The sequence below is a fragment of the Lissotriton helveticus genome, chromosome 3_2 (assembly GCF_964261635.1).
Source record: "Lissotriton helveticus chromosome 3_2, aLisHel1.1, whole genome shotgun sequence".
In the NCBI taxonomy this organism is placed as follows: domain Eukaryota; kingdom Metazoa; phylum Chordata; class Amphibia; order Caudata; family Salamandridae; genus Lissotriton; species Lissotriton helveticus.
In genome coordinates, this window is record NC_136062.1 from 194,714,503 (window position 1) to 194,736,000 (window position 21,498).

The 21,498-nt window shown below is 49.6% G+C and overlaps 1 protein-coding gene across 1 annotated transcript in view; it reads right to left on the bottom strand.

The window, feature by feature from the left end:
* The window catches only part of HCN4 (hyperpolarization activated cyclic nucleotide gated potassium channel 4), a 943,305-nt gene that overhangs the window by 21,644 nt on the left and 900,163 nt on the right, over positions 1-21,498 (bottom strand). Inside the window, exon 6 of the mRNA XM_078685048.1 lies at positions 11,874-12,114. Within this exon, the coding sequence (XP_078541174.1) occupies positions 11,874-12,114 (241 nt within the window). The remainder of the gene's footprint in view (positions 1-11,873; positions 12,115-21,498) is intronic.

Consider the following 21,498-nt stretch of genomic DNA (forward strand, 5'->3'; position numbering starts at 1 on the left):
CTAATATAGTTATCACTGATAAACAATGGCTGTTTTGCTGTTCACAGCTTGAAAATCTTTCACCTAATTACAGGTTGAGACTAATACATTTCAATTATTTGCATAGAACTTATTGTACGCCTAAACAGCTTTTGCAGATGGGACTTCAGTACTACGCCAAATGTTGGAGATGTGGGGATTTGGAGGCAACGTTTTTTCACCTGACTTGGGAATGTGGGCAGATAGAGACATACTGGGTGGAAGTGATACGACATATAGGGCACATTGTTGAACTAGACTTACAGGTAGACCCGATTATGGCACTATTGGGTTTCATTATGGATATACCTTGCAGCTCACGCAAAGTGGTAGCCCTGTTGCTGTTGCTGGCTAAGAGACAGATTGCGCTATACTGGAAGAGGGTGGCCCCACCGACAGTGGCAGGATGGACACGCTCGGCTGTTTATTGCAAGAATCAATTAACATCTTATTGGGAACTTATGCCACAAAGGTCCAGACCCGTTGATATTTGGGAACCCTTGGTGGGATGGCTTGGACGAGTGGGAACGGAACTGGGTGGACATTGAATGACTGAGAGGGTTGGGGGGATCTGTATGGGCTATGGATGTGAGAGAAGTGCTGTGAGTTATTGTGATAGAGACGTGTAACACGTGGTACGAGCATGGGATGTGTGGAGTAGTTATAGGGAGTACTGGTTGTGACTTGCCATCTCAGACAGATAACCAAGAGTTTAGTAACAGGGTAGGATATGCGGAGGGTCAGTTGTAGGGGGTGGGCTGTGGGTTTTATAAATTCCTTATAATTTTTGAAGATCTGTATATCACACGGATAGATACTATGTATGCCGTATTTGACATAAATCGCCGCCGGACAGTATGTGTTGTCGGCACTATGGCTGTGCACCAAAGAACTATACGTCTATAGAATCAAGTTGCTGCCTGCCTCCGGGTTGTTGGCTTACAGCAGTGTTAACTGTGTGGTCATCAATAAAGGTTTTTGAAAATGTAAAACAAACACACAAAAAAAAATAATAATAATATTTCGTTGAAATATTGTTATTACAATCGTACCATCTATTGGCCAGTCATGAGGTGTTTCATTTAGTGGTTTAGGAAGTTGTTGTATAAAAAGTACCGGTAGTGGTTTAGCACAGCTCGTTGTAGTTTTCGTGGTTCAGGAAGTCGTGGTTTAGGCAGTAGTTGTTTTGACATACATCCCCTCTTATGAGCTTTATAAACCACCTCCATCAGACCACCAGCAGGGCCGCCTGCCAGACCAGGATTAAACTCCTAATCTGGCGGGCGGTCACACCACGGCTTTGGCAGTCTTACAGAGGACGGCACATTGCACTGTCCACTGTAGAGCTGCAAAAGTAATAATAAGGCTCTAACTGATTTGCCCAGAATCACAGGATGTTGAGCCGAGACTCAAACCTGGTTCCCCAGCTCCAAAGTCGGCAGCTCTGGCAGTTACACCCCCACGCAAAGCAAAGTCTCCCCTCTGCCTGCCCCTGCTGCAAGATGCCCATCACTTGATTTTATTGGTTGTGCTTTTAGAAATAAATTACCTCTGCGTATAAAGTGTTTGAGACAGACCTGTGCTTTAACAGCATGTGCATATTTTAACTTCGTCGCACTAAAGCCCTGGCCTATCTCCTTTATATTCCATTGCCAAAATGTATTGTATGGGACACACTGCCCCTTGACGAATGCACACAATCACACATTAAACCGTTTTGATACTTCTGCAGAGTGAAAGAACTGGACAAACAGTAGCCCTGGTTTTCATCTACGTTGCTGCAAATAAACATTTTTAAAGTAATAAGCAGCTCAAAACAAGCATTTACAATGCAATGGTTTCGCCTTTGGAAAAGTTAGAGCTATTGGCATTGCTCATGACATTTCTTTTTTTTTTTTTTACTTATAAATAAATGGCATTGTTATTTACATTGCCAACAGCTCTCACAGCCCACACAGCTCTCACAGCCCACACAGCCCACACAGCTCTCACAGCCCACACAGCCCACACAGCTCTCACAGCCCACACAGCTCTCACAGCCCACACAGCCCACACAGCTCTCACAGCCCACACAGCCCCCAGAGCCCACAGGGCTCCCACAGCCCACACAGCTCCCACAGCCCACACAGCTCCCACAGCTCTCACAGCCCACACAGCCCACACAGCCCACACAGCCCACACAGCTCACACAGCTCACACAGCTCTCACAGCTCTCACAGCCCACACAGCCCACACAGCTCTCACAGCTCACACAGCTCTCACAGCCCACACAGCTCTCACAGCCCACACAGCTCTCACAGCCCACACAGCTCTCACAGCCCACACAGCTCTCACAGCCCACACAGCTCTCACAGCTCTCACAGCTCTCACAGCCCACACAGCTCTCACAGCCCACACAGCCCACACAGCCCACACAGCCCACACAGCTCTCACAGCTCTCACAGCTCTCACAGCTCTCACAGCTCTCACAGCCCTTACGGTACCTGTCAATGTCCAATAGCTTAACAGGAGCACTCAAAGCAAAACTCTTCTTAAAGCACCAGGAGAAATCCGGTTTCAAGTGGCCCTCTGCCGGTGGTGTGTGCAGGTTAAATGGATAGGTCAATAGTATATATCAGCATGAATACTAATCAACAAAAATAAATGGCATTGTCATTTACAATGCCAATAGTTTAATCTCTGGCAAACGCCACACAAAAACACACAGACCCACACACACCAACTGAGCCCCCCACACACACACACAGACCCACACACACACACACACAGCCACACACACAGACCCACACACACACAGACCCACACACACACAGACCCACACACACACACACACACACACACACACCCAGAGCCACACCCAGAGCCACACACACACACCCAGAGCCACACACACACACACCCAGAGCCACACACACACACACACACACACCCAGAGCCACACACACACACACCCAGAGCCACACACACACACCCAGAGCCACACACACACACCCAGAGCCACACACACCCACCCAGAGCCACACACACCCACCCAGAGCCACACACACCCACCCAGAGCCACACCCACCCACCCAGAGCCACACACACCCACCCAGAGCCACACACACACTCAGGAGAGCAAGTACAGCGAGGGGGCAGGGAAGCAAGCACAGCGAAGGGGCAGGGAAGCAAGCACAGCGAGGGGGCAGGGAAGCAAGCACAGTGAGGGGGCAGGGAAGCATTTCCTCTCACTCCCAGACCCTCCCAACATCCCGTCAGCCTTGCGCAACATCCGAGGGCTTCACCATCCCTGCATGACACACGGTCAGCAACGGCCTCTTGGGGTCCGAGGGCATCCGTGTATCATGAACACCACAGAGAACAAGGGGATTCAAGTGAAAGACTGGGCACGGATTGGGGCGCAATTAAGCCAACAGACCAATTCTCCTCGTTTGTGCAACACAGGCCCACCTTACAGTAGGTGCAATCATGGAAAAGCACAGGCTAAATCTTCAAGAGGTGGGCATAGTTTGCCAGCCCCCTTCACTCGTGTTCTGGGAGTATTAATCAAAGATGAACCCGTCGACGTACACTCGCGGCTCAGTAAACATGACCTAGCAGTCACTACTACTTTAAATGCTACGGCAAACTTAATGAATGGTTTGACAGCTAATACACCCAGCCAAGTATTACTCGCAGAAACTAGTAAGAAACATGGCCCGCTCATTATTTGAGGAGTAGGTAATATGTCAGATGTGAAAATCCAATGTTGGGAATAACAGATGCCCCATCCTTTTGCCCCTACTCATCCTTCACCAATTCATCAGAGTCTCAGATGGGACATGTGTGCTTTTGCTCGTTTGGAAGAACTTTACCGCCCTTATCCTTTCTGCAGACACACATGGCCCATCATGTAGCGCCACTGCCCTACAGCCTTCCGAATGGCCCTCGTGCACAGCTAACCAATGGCTCTTTTGCAGAGCTCTAAGCTACCACTGTTAATACCAGCACTCATAGCATCTACTGCAGCTTCCATTGCCTCTTACACATTGCATCTCTCCTACAGAACAAAACAGCTCATACCCAACAGCGTCTGTCCTGAACACACCACCGGCAGAGCCACCGCTGTATGGAACTGTCATAATCCGTTATACCGCCCCAATGCTTCTCCACAGCCTACCTGCGTTTACCCTCCACAGCTCATCGGTGCCTCTCCAGCTAGGACCATAACATACACTGCCCACCAGCCTCTCCTCCACAGCTTATCAGTGCCCCTCCCGCACAGACCAATCAGTCTCTAAAAACCGCACGACCATTTTGGTGTACTTAAGGCAACTCCACGGAAAACACACGTAGTATCCAGCTCAGAATTTACACGCCATACTTCAGAGAGGAGTGGACCCAGAGCTGCTTGTAGGTAATTTGTCGACGAGAATGTTACAGCCTTCCCCGCTGAGAAAGCAGATCGGGGCCTCATTTTTTAGGCCCGGACGGGAGATGAATACATCTTTTATATTCTGAACGGAGTGCGAATGGGCCGCATGGTAAAAATTATTAGGGGCTCCAACAAGGGAACGCCAGTCTGCGGCTAATTTTTGGGTAACTATTTATTTTTTCATTAAACAAAGTCTGCAGTTGCATTGCTTGTTGTCTCGGAGTCCCCGAAGCCCTATAAACCGAGGCAATATGAGTGGGTTTTCAGTATTTAGTGATTCTGGCTCTGAGATTCGAACTATTACCTCATGTTTCCATTCTGTGCTGCAGCATACGCGCCATAAATTACACCTTTCACAAGGCTGCTGTTCAGAGGCTACCAGCGCGGGTAGATCTCTGACTGAGGGGGCAGTCCCTTCACGCCCCTCCCTACTGCTTTGGTATGAGCCCCCCTCGTCTCCCCCCACACACACATCATATCTGTTAACAATCTGAATACCTGCTTCTGTTTGCAGACAGAAGCTATTGCCTGTCCCGCATAGCTGCTGACCAGAGCGCATGTAATAGGCATAGCTCTGGTCAAATTGAGCTTAGCCCCAGGGATCAACTTAGCGCATAGTTCTCTCAAATTTCCTGGCTCAGCTGATTAGCCCTACAGCAACTACCCTACGTTAAGCCAGTGCCTCGCACAGCACACATAATTTTGTCGGCTGAAGAAAGAAGGCCGCCTCGAGAGTTGAGCGCTCGCCACCGACAAAAGCGGTTGTCTGAAAATCATCAGTTAGCGTCCCAGTGGCAAACTCAACCTTCCACTTTCTGCGGCTGGTAAATCGAGTTCTAAAAGTTGGGGGATGGTAACATCGGGTGCTTGGAAACAGCAGAAGAGACATGCTAAGCACAATGAGGACTTGTTATATTGCGCACACATAGCGCCTAATGGCTTCGGGGCAGTGCAAGGTTAACTGAGGAGCAGTCGTCAGTCTCTAAAAACCACACGACCATTTCGGTGTACTTAAGGCAACTCCACGGAAAACACACGTAGTATCCAGCTCAGAATTTACTCGCCATACTTCAGAGAGGAGTGGACCCAGAGCTGCTTGTAGGTAATTTGTCGACGAGAATGTTACAGCCTTCCCCGCTGAGAAAGCAGATCGGGGCCTCATTTATTAGGCCCGGACGGGAGATGAATACATCTTTTATGTTCTGGACGGAGTGCGAATGGGCCGCATGGTAAAAATTATTAGGGGCTCCAACAAGGGAACGCCAGTCTGCGGCTAATCTTTTGGTAACTATTTATTTTTTCATTAAACAAAGTCTGCAGTTGCATGGCTTGTTGTCTCGGAGTCCCCGAAGCCCAATAAACCGAGGCAATGTGAGTGGGTTTTCAGTATTTAGTGAGTCTGGCTCTGAGATTCGAACTATTACCTCATGTTTCCATTCTGTGCTGCAGCATACGCGCCATAAATTACACCTTTCACGAGGCTGCTGTTCAGAGGCTACCAGCGCTGGTGGATCTCTCTGGGTGACGGGGCAGTCCCTTCACGCCCCTCCCTACTGCTTTGGTATGAGCCCCCCCTCGTCTCTCCCCACACACACATCATATCTGTTAACAATCTGAATACCTGCTTCTGTTTGCAGACAGAAGAAATTGTCTGTCCCGCATAGCTGCTGACCAGAGCGCATGTAATAGGCATAGCTCTGGTCAAATTGAGCTTAGCCCCAGGGATCAACTTAGCGCATAGTTCTCTCAAATTTCCTGGCTCAGCTGATTAGCCCTACAGCAACTACCCTACGTTAAGCCAGTGCCTCGCACAGCACACATAATTTTGTCGGCTGAAGAAAGAAGGCCGCCTCGGGAGTTGAGCGCTCGCCACCGACAAAAGCGGTTGTCTGAAAATCATCAGTTGGCGTCCCAGTGGCAAACTCAACCTTCCACTTTCTGCGGCTGGTAAATCGAGTTCTAAAAGTTGGGGGATGGTAACATCGGGTGCTTGGAAACAGCAGAAGAGACATGCTAAGCACTATTATTATTATTATTATTTTAAAGTCAGTATTTGACGACGGGAGGAGGGACACGGAGAACTTCAAAACTCACCGGACTGCTCCCAGGAGGTGGCGGGGGCGCTTGCGGTGTCCTACCTCTGCCGGGGCCTGGGCTCTCTTCTCGGGTGCCGCGGGCGGGGCTCTCCTGCACCGGGGCCTCGCTGGCGGCCGCACTCCTTTCTCCCGGGCACTTTTCCCCTGGCATAGAACAAGCGGCGGCGGGACTTCCAGACACGGGAGGGGGGGGCGGGAAAGACACGGACGGGGGGGGTCGGGAAAGACACGGACAGCGGGAGGGGGGGGAAGGAGCGCATTCACCTGGACTTCTTCCGGCGGCCGTGGTCGGCATAATGACAAAAACAAACACTCAACAAAAAAAAAACGAAACTCCGCCCACCGCCCGATGACGAGCCAAAAAGGGTGGAGATGGAAAAAATCTCGGGAACGCCCCCGAATCTGGTCCGGCCTTGACGGACAGATCTCTGTTCCAATGGCTAGCCTCCATTTATGGAGCTAGCCAATGGAACAGAGGGCGTATTCCAAGAGTCCCTTACTGAAGACTAGAGATTTCTCCTGGAGGCGGAGCTAACGCTCTGTGCTCCAGGCGAAACCTAAAAAGCAGGGTCTATATGATGAGCACTCGTAGACACAGGAGCGCACAGCAGCGAACATAAACGCTGCACAATCTAAAAATGAAATAAGATAACAGAAGCAAACAAGAATTTAAAAAACAGTTATGGAGGGAGCAGCAGGCAATGGGCGAGTCGGTAAATAGTACCTGAAGCCCGTCAGCAGCAGCGGACGGGCACTGATTAAGCTGAATTAAACTGTGCTTCGTCTGTACTCCACAGCACGCATCAGAAATGACGCTTAGGCTGCAGTAGCCAATTAGGGATGCTGCAAAGAAGACTGACGCTGGGGCGCACAAATGGAAAGTAATTGGTGGGCTCCAAGCCCTTTCTGGAAACAAAAGAGTCTTGCACGTGAGAAACAGGCGCTAGCTCATGCACTCGCAGGCTCGACCCTAAAAACGAGGCATTTTCAAGTTTCCCTGCATTGCTCATAAAGCACAGCATGACTCAGGCCCAGAATACCTGAAATCAATGGGCCTCATTTATGAGGCTGTGCGTCAGTTTTGCGCTTCCGATGCGTCACTTTTTGTGACGCATCGGCGGCATAAAACATGCCTCCTGTTGCGCACTATTTACAAAGTGACGCATCTAAGCAGATGCGTCACTTTGTAAACCCCTGCGCTACATTATACCTGCGGCAGGTATAATGTATGCAGGGGGGGGCGTTCCCGCGCAAAAAGCCTCATAGAAGTGACGCAATGAAATCTAAGAGATTTCACTGTGTCACTTCTAGGACGCTGTTGCGTCAAAATCTTGCGCCTGCCTCACAGCAGGCGTAAGACTGACGCAGGCCCTTTCACATGGGGCTTGCCCCATGTGAAAGGACACATTGCTGGAGTTGCGTAACTTTTGTGACACACTCCAGCAATGCGTCACTTTTGCGCCATACAGATACGTCAGAAATACTGACGTATCTGTAACTCCTTGCGCCATGATGCGTCATACTGTAAATATGACGCATCATTGGTGTCGCAAGGAGGGCGCAGTGAAAAGTGACGCATTCAGATGTGCTAATCGCCTCCAAGTTTAGATCTTGTATGGAGGCGGTTGGTCATTGGATGATTCAGAACTCTCTTAAACTGAATGGGGAGAAGACTGAGGTGATGGTGTTTGGGGGAAAAGAAAACATCTGGTCAGCCAACTGGTGGCCTGACTCCCTAGGCATATGCCCTTCCCCCACAACATCTGCTAAGAATCTCGGGGTGATGATAGACCCTGTCCTTGACATGGCTAGTCAGGTGAGTAGAACCGTTTCCACCTGCTGGGGCTTGATTCACACCCTGCGTAGGATCAGGAAATATCTCTCCTTACAGGCTAGAAAGCAAATAGCCGTCGCACTTATAGGTTCTCGTTTGGACTACTGTAATGCGCTGTATGCTGGGCTGAACCGGAGCCACCTGCAGCGCTTACAGGTAGTCCAAAACGCCATAGCTAGATTTGTCCTGGATATTCCTAGACGCTCCTCGGCCACTGCGGCCAGGAAAACGTTGCATTGGCTACCGGTAGAACATCGAATCCGATTTAAAGTCTTATGCATGACCTACAGAGCCATCGCTAAAAATAGCGACACGGGATTTGGGTCTATCATCTCCCACTACACCCCCGGAAGGAACTTGCGTTCCTCCGGGAAATCGCTTCTGACAGTCCCCCGCGTACGAAGAGCTAAATGGGGTGGCAGGGCTTTTTCCACTCTAGCCCCTAAATGGTGGAATGATCTTCCTTTGGACCTGAGATCCCTTCCGTCTTTACAGAAGTTTCGTACTGCCCTAAAAACTCGCCTCTTCCGGCAAGCCTATATGTAAGGACGTCTGTTTCAATTTTTGATCTTATTGTTAGGCGCCTTGATACCTGCGGGTTATTGTCCATGCGCGCTATAAATTTTTTTTTTTTTTTTTTTTTTTAAATTGTTGTTTTTGCGCAGCGATGCGTCACTTTTCATAAATGAGGCCCGATGTCTTTAAGAGAATATTACGATCCACCTTCTCCAAGAACATAGTGATCTCTTGATTTAAAAAGACACTTTGGAACGCGAGAAGTGTTATCTCATCCACTGGAAAGATGTGGAATAGGCTGCCTCTGCATTTAAAATCGAAGTCTAAACTTAAACTTTAAATTCTTCAGTAAATGGATCAAAACGTGGCTAGCAAATTAACAGTTCCTGTAATCTTTCAATTCAATTCAGAAAGTTCGCTGGTGCCAAGACACCCTTGAGTTTTTATACAATCTATACATTTTTCATTCATTCATTCAAAACAGTATGTTCACAAGGAAATTGTTCAGTGGTTTGCATCGATTTATGAAGTGGAAAAACATCGAACATTTTTGGATTTCACTTCCCAGTTGAGAAGATAAGACTGTGAGGGGAGGGGTATGCCTGTCCTGATCTTCAATGGCAATGTGCTACACCTTTTCTGATATTGCGGCTCCTAGACCTTTGCGGTACCATGCATACCTGTGCCGGTACACAGTCAAAGTAAATGTGGAGATGGAAATCTGATGTTATTTTTAGGCCTCCATTTTTGCATTAGGAACAGTTTGCAAACTGTTTTCTTGTGAGTATTGCTGAAGCAACATTTCTGCAACTTCTTGCAGCGAAACGCAAATAAATGGAAAGGTCACATTGCAGATGATGTGCCAACACAGTGCTGTGCAGAAACTAAGCCAAATTAAACATCTTGCCCTAATGTCTTACAATGCCATCGAGAGGTCCCGGTGACATTAGGGCAAACGAAAAGACTAGGTATCAAGCGAATTGTCAATAGCACTCTCTTCACCTACATAGTAGTCTATGACAATAATACATGTTATTCAATGGATATACTTTGTATCACATGTAAACATTTGTTTTTTCAGAACTTCCTATCGGTTGACATTAAAATTCACTGGCTAGACATCCTACCGGTAAAATATTTCCAGTCTTTGAGATTGAAGTTCTTTTTATTGTGGCTAGATTTTTTCATATTTTTTTAACTTGTTACTTGTTTAACCCCTTCGCTGCGGGGGTTATTCCTCCGCAGCGCTGGGGGGCGCGCATGGCGCTGCACGTTCATGACGAGCTCGCTCCTGTGCTCATGATGAGCTCAGCTTGTCACAGGTGCATTACCTGCCGTGGAACGCTCGCACAGCAGGGGAATTATCCCCGCATGCGAGCGTTCCACGGCTCATGACGAGCTGAGCTCATCATGAGCACCGGAGCGCCGTGGCTCATGACGAGCTCAGCTCGTCATGAGCGTGGAAGAGGATAAATAGGGACATTCCGTTCACTTTTCAAAATTACCTTTATCATTACCTCAACATTAAATACATCTACAACATATTTACTATTTCCTTGTAATAGGGTTAAACTGTAAATTTTTCATTCATTTGGATTAATATAATAATATACTAACCACTCTTTAACGTTATTGTAATATGTAACATTCTACAATTGTTTTTGAAAGTTAAAATAATCTGATATTGATTAAATAACATTTTTAAAACATGCCTACCATATACTGAGGTAAGGCCAAGTGTTAAAGTTTAGTTTAGAATTATTAACAGGGTTAGGGTGAATGATAAAAATCCGTTTAATGACATTTAATATAATTACATTTAGATATTCATATTAAGTATTAACGTTTGATAAGTGTATGATTAAATTAGGGTAAGAAAAAGGAGGTCATAGTTTTAATTTAAAAAAAGACATTTAATGTAATCTATTGTGATTTATTATTTATTTAACGTTTGTCAACATTTAGGCTAAGGTTAGAAATAGTGTTATTGTAAGGATTATTTAATTCTATGTAACTTAATTCACAATTATTAATAAAGAATAGCATCAAGGTAAAGGTCAGGGGCAAGAAAATTAAGTTGAAGTAACTTATAATGAATTAAATATAATGAAATATCAATAATTTGATGTTTATGATACTTAAAGGGTAAAGTTACATGATTTAACTAAAACTGCCTTATTGTTATTGCGGTGGGCTGTGGGTAGTGTTCGACATTAATGATGAGGTAGAGGTAAAGACAAAAGTGTCAAGGTAATGATCATTTTAATGCTAAAGGTAGGCTAATGAGTTAAATGTATTTATGTATTGATAGCAGACGTACTGGCAGGTATAGTAATGGTATGTATTCTGTACTTATGGGTAAACATTTATTGTTATTTAAGGCTATTGAATAATTATCGTGAGTTCACTATAGACAAAGAGCCTGATCTAGAGTTGGCTGGATAGGATACTCCATGGCAAACATGACCACAGGATATAATGTGCTTGTAAAACGGTGGATGAGATTTCCTGTCATGCTTATGACGGAATATCCCATCCTCACAACTGTAAATCAGGCCCCTAGAGGACAAAGGCACAGTAGTTTGTAAATGTCATAACACTTAGGTGTCATTAGAGGACAACAATGCATGGTACCCGCTAAGTTTTTTCTATTACATCACACATGACCCTAACACATGTACGGGTATCAGAGGCAGACTAGACATACATGACCTACAGGAAGTCATAGGTAAGGGCCTCACACCTGAGCCTAACCTATATTTGGGGCATTAGAGTGTATTTCCAAGGCGAAAGGGAAGTCGCACTTTGACCTAGCCCATATACTAAGGTGTAGGGGTAAACATGCTACATCACGACCTGGGTGCATAGTGCATGATCCACTTATTATGACAAAGACGTCAAGTTTGTAAGTGCACTCATCATGTAGGATTTGGTTTCTGTGCCTTGATGTTTGATTTTACTGCCCACAGCTATGAAACACCCAAAGGTGGCTCACCTCCAAAGTAAGAGCCATCGGCCAATTTGGTCTCTTTGTTGCCTTTGGTGAGGACGCTGACAACGCCGTGCTGGATGAAGTACATCTTCCGTCCAATTGTCCCTTCACGGATGATGTAATCCCCTGGTTGGAAGACTTCGAACCTCAGCTTAGTCAGCATGGAGGTAACGAAGTTGGGGTCCGCATTAGCGAAAAGAGGCATGGATGCCACCAGCTTCCTGCAGTTGAAGTTGACTATTTCCTGTGATGAAGAGAAAGGAACGCATAGCAGTTAAGGAAGCAATAGACAGATTAGAAAATGGATGTAAAAGGTTTTGGGGAAAGTGCAATTGAAAAAAGAAAAAGGATTATATAGAGGAGCAAGTTATAGAAAACGAAAAAATCTGTGAAGAGGTTTAACAGGAGGAAAGCATAATTTCAGATGTAATAAAATATGAACAATGTTATTATTGAAAAAAGGATTACGTAGTGGACACAATACCAAAATAAACATTTTTAGGTCTCGTGACCTATCAATGCGCATGCGCATTGAGAGAAGCGAGACTATAGTGCTGTAAACAAAGTTTACCTAACTGTGGCGATTTGGTGCTGTGCCCGTGGCTTTTAGGTCAATGCGCAAGCGCATTGACCTAAAATGCGCGTGCACATCACCAAATCGCCGTCTGTTCCCTCAGCCGCACTCCTCCCACACCTTTGAAGTGAAGCTTAGCTTCACTTCAAAGGCCCCGGCTGCTTCACACCCTCATGCCGCTCTCCCCGCTCCGCCCCCTCCCCTGCCCGCCGTGTGCATTTCTCCTCCCCCCCCCTCCCCACAGCAATGCCCTCCGTCTTGTTTCCTTTCTTGTTTTTCTTTCAGGTGAGATATCTTTTCCATCATTTACGATAATACAGTTCTCATATGCATTTTTTAATTATTAGCAGCATATACACAGGCGCCCCTTCGGCGCTTTTGCTCTCAACCCTACTATCCTGTCAGCCGCAACTCTATAAGTTACTCGAAGCATGGCCTGACATGTGCACAGCTTATTCCGGCACCACCATCCTGCCAGACGCTTCTGCTTTGTTCGCCCACCGCATGGCCCTATTTGTGCACATTTTACTTTCGTGCATACCCTTACCCGCAGCCTCCCCTTCCCCACTTCTGCCTTTTCGGGTCTCGCGCTCACCGCGGGACCCCTTCACATGGCTCACACCCACCTTTTTTTCAGGTTACCATGCCATTCCCCACCTATCCCCCAGTCATTTCCGGGTAGGACGCATGCACCCAGTGGACTCTCGGCCTTGGCCCGCTTATTCTGCCAGCCGCTTCTGCTTTGGTCGCCCACCGCATGGCCCCATTTGTGCACATTCACTTTCGTGCACACCCTTACCCGCAGCCTCTCCTTCCCGACTTCTGCCTTTTCGGGTCTCACACTCACCGCAGACCCCTTCACATGGCTCACACCCACATTTTTTTCAGGTTACCATGCCAGGTTACCTCACTCACCCTCAACCCCTCACCCTCACTCACCCTCAACCCCTCACCCTCACCCTCACTCACCCTCACTCACCCTCAACCCCTCACCCTCAACCCCTCACCCTCACTCACCCTCACCCTCACCCTCACTCACCCTCAACCCCTCACCCTCACTCACCCTCAACCCCTCACCCTCACTCAACCTCACTCACCCTCACTCACCCTCAACCCCTCACCCTCACTCACCCTCACCCTCACTCACCCTCACCCTCACTCACCCTCACCCTCACTCACCCTCACCCTCACTCACCCTCACTCACCCTCACCCTCATTCACCCTCACCCTCACTCACCCTCACTCACCCTCACCCTCACTCACCCTCACTCACCCTCAACCCCTCACCCTCACTCACCCTCACTCACCCTCACCCTCACTCACCCTCACCCTCACTCACCCTCAACCCCTCACCCTCACTCACCCTCAACCCCTCACCCTCACTCACCCTCAACCCCTCACCCCCTCACTCACCCTCACTCTCACTCACCCTCACTCACCCTCAACCCCTCACCCTCACTCACCCTCACCCTCACTCACCCTCAACCCCTCACCCTCACTCACCCTCAACCCCTAACCCTCCCTCAACCCCTCACCCTCACTCACCCTCAACCCCTCACCCTCACTCACCCTCACTCACCCTCACCCTCACCCTCACTCACCCTCACTCACCCTCACCCTCACTCACCCTCACTCACCCTCACCCTCACTCACCCTCACTCACCCTCACCCTCACTCACCCTCACCCTCACTCACCCTCACCCTCACCCTCACTCACCCTCACCCCCTCACCCTCAACCCCTCACCCTCACCCTCACTCACCCTCAACCCCTCACCCTCACTCACCCTCAACCCCTCACCCTCACTCACCCTCACCCTCACTCACCCTCACCCTCACTCACTCTCAACCCCTCACCCTCACTCACCCTCACCCTCACTCACCCTCAACCCCTCACCCTCACTCACCCTCAACCCCTCACCCTCACTCACCCTCAACCCCTCACCCTCACTCACCCTCAACCCCTCACCCTCACTCACCCTCACTCACCCTCACTCACCCTCACTCACCCTCACCCTCACTCACCCTCACCCTCACTCACCCTCACCCTCACTCACCCTCACTCACCCTCACCCACCCTCACCCTCACCCTCACTCACCCTCAACCCCTCACCCTCACTCACCCTCACTCACCCTCAACCCCTCACTCACCCTCACCCACCCTCACCCTCACTCACCCTCAACCCCTCACCCTCACTCACCCTCAACCCCTCACCCTCACCCTCACTCACCCTCAACCCCTCACCCTCAACCCCTCACTCACCCTCACTCTCACTCACCCTCACTCACCCTCAACCCCTCACCCTCACTCACCCTCACTCACCCTCACTCACCCTCACTCACCCTCAACCCCTCACCCTCACTCACCCTCAACCCCTCACCCTCACTCACCCTCAACCCCTCACCCTCACTCACCCTCACTCACCCTCAACCCCTCACCCTCAACCCCTCACCCTCAACCCCTCACCCTCAACCCCTCACCCTCACTCACCCTCAACCCCTCACCCTCACTCACCCTCAACCCCTCACCCTCACTCACCCTCACCCTCACTCACCCTCACCCTCACTCACCCTCACCCTCACTCACCCTCACCCTCACTCACCCTCACTCACCCTCACCCTCACTCACCCTCACTCACCCTCACCCTCACTCACCCTCACTCACCCTCAACCCCTCACCCTCACTCACCCTCACCCTCACTCACCCTCAACCCCTCACCCTCACTCACCCTCAACCCCTCACCCTCACCCTCACTCACCCTCAACCCCTCACCCTCAACCCCTCACTCACCCTCACTCTCACTCACCCTCAACCCCTCACCCTCACCCTCACTCACCCTCACTCACCCTCACTCACCCTCAACCCCTCACCCTCACTCACCCTCACCCTCACTCACCCTCAACCCCTCACCCTCACTCACCCTCAACCCCTCACCCTCCCTCACCCTCACCCTCCCTCACTCACCCTCAACCCCTCACCCTCCCTCACCCTCACTCACCCTCACTCACCCTCAACCCCTCACCCTCACTCACCCTCACTCACCCTCAACCCCTCACCCTCACTCACCCTCACCCACCCTCACCCTCACTCGCCTTCAACCCCTCACCCTCACTCACCCTCAACCCCTCACCCTCACTCACCCTCAACCCCTCACCCTCAACCCCTCACTCACCCTCACTCTCACTCACCCTCACTCACCCTCAACCCCTCACCCTCACTCACCCTCACCCTCACTCACCCTCACCCTCACTCACCCTCAACCCCTCACCCTCACTCACCCTCACCCTCACTCACCCTCAACCCCTCACCCTCACTCACCCTCACCCTCACTCACCCTCAACTCCTCACCCTCAACCCCTCACCCTCACTCACCCTCACCCTCACTCACCCTCAACCCCTCACCCTCAACCCCTCACCCTCACTCACCCTCACTCACCCTCACCCTCACTCACCCTCACTCCCTCACCCTCACTCACCCTCACTCACCCTCACCCTCACCCTCACTCACCCTCAACCCCTTACTCACCCTCACTCACCCTCACCCACCCTCACCCTCACTCACCCTCACCCTCACTCACCCTCACCCTCACTCACCCTCACCCTCACTCACCCTCAACCCTCACCCTCACTCACCCTCAACCCCTCACCCTCACCCTCACTCACCCTCAACCCCTCACCTCACTCACCCTCAACCCCTCACCCTCACCCTCACTCACCCTCAACCCCTCACCCTCAACCCCTCACTCACCCTCACTCTCACTCACCCTCACTCACCCTCAACCCCTCACCCTCACCCTCACTCACCCTCACCCTCACTCACCCTCAACCCCTCACCCTCACTCACCCTCACCCTCACTCACCCTCAACCCCTCACCCTCACCCTCACTCACCCTCACTCTCACTCACCCTCAACCCCTCACCCTCACTCACCCTCACCCTCACTCACCCTCAACCCCTCACCCTCACTCACCCTCAACCCCTCACCCTCACCCTCACTCACCCTCACCCTCACCCCCTCACCCTCACTCACCCTCACCCTCACTCACCCTCAACCCCTCACCCTCACTCACCCTCACCCTCACTCACCCTCAACCCCTCACCCTCACTCACCCTCACCCTCACTCACCCTCAACCCCTCACCCTCACTCACCCTCAACCCCTCACCCTCCCTCACCCTCACCCTCCCTCACTCACCCTCAACCCCTCACCCTCCCTCACCCTCACTCACCCTCACTCACCCTCAACCCCTCACCCTCACTCACCCTCACTCACCCTCAACCCCTCACCCTCACTCACCCTCACCCACCCTCACCCTCACTCGCCTTCAACCCCTCACCCTCACTCACCCTCAACCCCTCACCCTCACTCACCCTCAACCCCTCACCCTCACCCCTCACTCACCCTCACTCTCACTCACCCTCACTCACCCTCAACCCCTCACCCTCACTCACCCTCACCCTCACTCACCCTCACCCTCACTCACCCTCAACCCCTCACCCTCACCCACCCTCACCCTCACTCACCATCAACCCCTCACCCTCACTCACCCTCACCCTCACTCACCCTCAACTCCTCACCCTCAACCCCTCACCCTCACTCACCCTCACCCTCACTCACCCTCAACCCCTCACCCTCAACCCCTCACCCTCACTCACCCTCACTCACCCTCACCCTCACTCACCCTCACTCCCTCACCCTCACTCACCCTCACTCACCCTCACCCTCACTCACCCTCACCCTCACTCACCCTCAACCCCTTACTCACCCTCACTCACCCTCACCCACCCTCACCCTCACTCACCCTCACTCACCCTCACCCTCACTCACCCTCACCCTCACTCACCCTCACCCTCACTCACCCTCAACCCTCACCCTCACTCACCCTCAACCCCTCACCCTCACCCTCACTCACCCTCACTCACCCTCAACCCCTCACCTCACTCACCCTCAACCCCTCACCCTCACCCTCACTCACCCTCAACCCCTCACCCTCAACCCCTCACTCACCCTCACTCTCACTCACCCTCACTCACCCTCAACCCCTCACCCTCACCCTCACTCACCCTCACCCTCACTCACCCTCAACCCCTCACCCTCACTCACCCTCACCCTCACTCACCCTCAACCCCTCACCCTCACTCACCCTCACCCTCACTCACCCTCAACCCCTCACCCTCACTCACCCTCACCCTCACTCACCCTCAACCCCTCACCCTCAACCCCTCACCCTCACCCTCACTCACCCTCACCCTCACCCCCTCACCCTCACTCACCCTCACCCTCACTCACCCTCAACCCCTCACCCTCACTCACCCTCAACCCCTCACCCTCACTCACCCTCACAACACATATTGTGTTACAATAGGTGTCACATTTGCGAAAGATAAAACTATTGGCATTGTAAATAACAAAGCTATTAATTTCGCTATTTTCAAAACAAGCACATAAATAAAAAATGTGTCCTTTACAATACCAATAGCTCAAACTTTCCTAATGCGAGACCTATTGCATTGCTGTGCTTCTCTCCCCTGCTGCACTCTCCTGCTCTCTAGAGATGTGGCCTAACGACCAGAGCTGCCATCTAAGTGACGTAAATACAAAACATGTTGCATTCCAAATGCTATAGGTGTCACATTCGCGAAAGTTATAACTATTGGCATTGTAAATGACAAAGCCATCAATTTAGCAATTTTAAAAACCAACAAATAAATAAAATATGTCATTTACAAGACCAATAACTCCAACTTTTCTAATGCGAGACCTATTGCATTTCCAATGCTTGTTAAACAAGTGAGTCCTGACGTTGAAACTAAAACATACCATTGTGTATATATGCTTTTGTTCTTTGTTTCCTCTCCGCAACACCCTTATGCTCTTCATGTATTATAGTTGAACATTGTTATATAAATTATATGCTTTATGTATTTATTTCAAATTATTGATATCTGTTGAGGTCTAAATAGATAAAAATTGAACTGAATTGAATTGAATTGAATTGCTCGGTGGATTTCAGCTGGGTAGAGTAATTCCCTGTTTCGTACACAAAACGTCCATTTCAATTGTCAAAGACTAGGAGGGGATATCGCAAATTTATTTATTTATTTATATCATTTCTAAAGCGCGCTGTAACCCTACGGGCATCCTGGCGCTGAAAAATGCATCTGAGGGGCTGAGCAGTAAGGGCAGAAATGAGGTGAGAAGCTTTATGGAGGTGTGACATTAGGAAATAGCCAGGTCTTTATCCTTTTGCGGAAGAGCATCAGTTCGTTGGTTTTCCTAATTGACAGAGGAAGGCTATTCCAGAGGTGGGCTGCCGCTATGCTAAAGGCTCTGCCCCCATGAGTGGCTTTCCTGATCCTGGGTATACTAAGGAGATTGGTGGAGGAGGAACGGAGGGTCCGTGTAGGTTCATACCACTTGAATTTGGTCTGAAGGGGTTTAGGGCCTAAGCCATGTGCAGCCTTGAAAACGGTACACAGGGATTTAAAATGGATCCTCTGCTGAATGGGCAACCAGTGCAACTCGGCCAGAGCAAGAGTGGTGGAAGATCGACGTCCTCGGGAGAGCACCATCTTTGCAGCTGCCGCCTGGATGCTCTGAAGTCTGGAGATCAGATAAGCAGGAGATTCCAGTAGCAGAGCATTGCAGTAATCCAGGCGGCTAAGGATGATGCTTCTGACCACGGTTGCTCTGGTGTGTGCTGGAAGTAAGGGCAGCAGCTTTCGAAGGCCCCGCATTAAAGCGAAGCAGCTGCTCACCTGTCTGTTGACGTTGGACTCAAGACTCAGTTTGTCATTGAGATTAACCCCCAAGTTCCGTACGGTTGTTACTGGTGCCAATGGCTCACATGAGTCCAGAGGCCAAAATTCAACGGGCAGGTTTCTAGCTATTCTTCCCACTTTGCATTGCATTATCTCAGTTTTACTGCTGTTAAACTGTAGTGAGTTTCTTTTTAGCCAGGTTGCCATTTTCCTTATGCAGGTGTGGAAGGTCTCAAGAGATTCTGCATGGGCACCATCAAGGGAAATCATCAGCTGCGTGTCATCCGCATAGTTGATCACGCTAATGCCGTGAGCCTTGATGATGGCCATCAGGGGCTGCATATATACGTTAAAAAGGATCGGGCTGATCGGAGACCCCTGAGGGACCCCATGTGGGACCATAGCAAACTCCGACTGATACGGGGGTAGTGCCACTGCCTGCCATCTATCTGACAGGTAAGAGCGGAGCCACTCAAAAGCCATACCCTCTACTCCAGCGGTTTTCAACCGAGTCAGCAAGATGTCGTGGCTCACCGTATCGAAAGCGGCGGACAGGTCAAGCAGAATCAAAATTGCTGACTCCCCCCTGTCCGCCCTCATTCTTAGGTCGTCCAGGACCATCAGTAATGCTGACTCGGTTCCATGGGCTGGTCTGAACCCGAATTGTTCCTCCTCAAGGATGTTATTAGTTTCCAGGAAGAGGGACAGAGACCTACTGACCATCCGTTCCATGATCTTTACTGGATATGGCAGGAGAGAGATAGGTCGGTAGCTCTTATGGCAGTTGGGGTCCAGATTGGATTTCTTTAACAGGGGTGTGACCACTGCCTGCTTCCACTCCCTCGGCACAGTGCCTGTGCAGAAGGATTGTGCACATAGCTGGCGCAGTAATTCTGCCTGTAATACAGGAATGCAAGGGAGTGTTATCTTTATGTCTTAGAAAAATGACTGATCTTTTCAGGTGTCTATGGACATGTAAGAACTCTTGGATATCTGAGGAAGGTAAGATCTTTCCAACGGTATCTGAAAGAAAGTAAGGGTATGCTTTGGTTCTCATGACACATGGGGACACTCTCTGACTGATAACAAACTGGGGGTTAATCTGTGTTGTGTACATGGACAAGGGTGACTTCTCATTGGCTGTTAATGGACATGTTAGGACTCCTCTCAGATGTATGATGGGAGAGATCCCATATGTGTTTCAGGACACTGGATACATCACTCCTGGGGTACCTAAAGGCAAGTGAGGCCTCCCTTTTGGATACCTATGAACAAGTTAGAGTTGTTTCTCCTTGGAAGTCTGAGGAAACTGAGACTTTTTATTGGGTGTTTATGTGAGTACTCCTATGGATTTTAATGTCTTCTGTCTAAGGATGGTTGAGGGGTCTACTTAAGTGTCTGAGGTAAAATGTGTTGTCTCTGAAAACTTTCTGATGACAAATTAGGAAAAGTATTCGAACCTGAAAAAATCTGAAAGTGTTACTCATTTTGAGAGGAAATTTCTATAGTCAAGTGAGAACTTTTCTAGGGTTTCCGATGACATTTAAAAGCTCACTTTAGTGGACACATCACAACGTAAACCTTATTCAGTTGTCTGCTCACAATTAAGGAGCTGCCCGAACGGCTAGGGCGGTTGACCTCGAATCTGGGGAACCGGGTTCGAGTCTCTGCAATGACGCTGAACATCCTGTGATTCTGGGCAAATCACTTAGTTCCCGATGTAGGTAATCTCAATTTACCAATTCTTAAATAATGAATTTTACCGATTCGGTATTTAGGAATCGGTAAATATGATGCAGGTAAAAAATCGGTAACATTTACCAATTCTGTAAGATTCCTTATTACCGATTCGGTAATACCGATTCGGTAATAAGGAATACCTTCCCATTCATTCCTATGGGCCTCGAGGCCCATAGGAATGAATGGGATGCCATTCACTATTACCGATTCGGTATTACTGAATCGGTAATAGCGGGAGCATATTCAAGGGTGGCAGGGTGTCACATTGACAACCTGTTGCACCCCTGAATCGTGCATGTGTGCACATGTGGCGCACATACATGCCCTAAGGGCATGTATGTCTGCCACATGGCACTTTGAAAAAAGCAAATAATTGCTTTTTTAAAGGTATTCGGTATTTACCACCAACTTGTAGTTGGTGGTAAATAACGAATCCTTAAAGCATAAATGCACTCACTTAAGTGCTACCTACATAGGTTTTAAGGATTCGGTAATTTACCGATTCCTTAAAATAAGGAATCGGTATTTTACCGATTCCTTAAAAGAAGGAATCG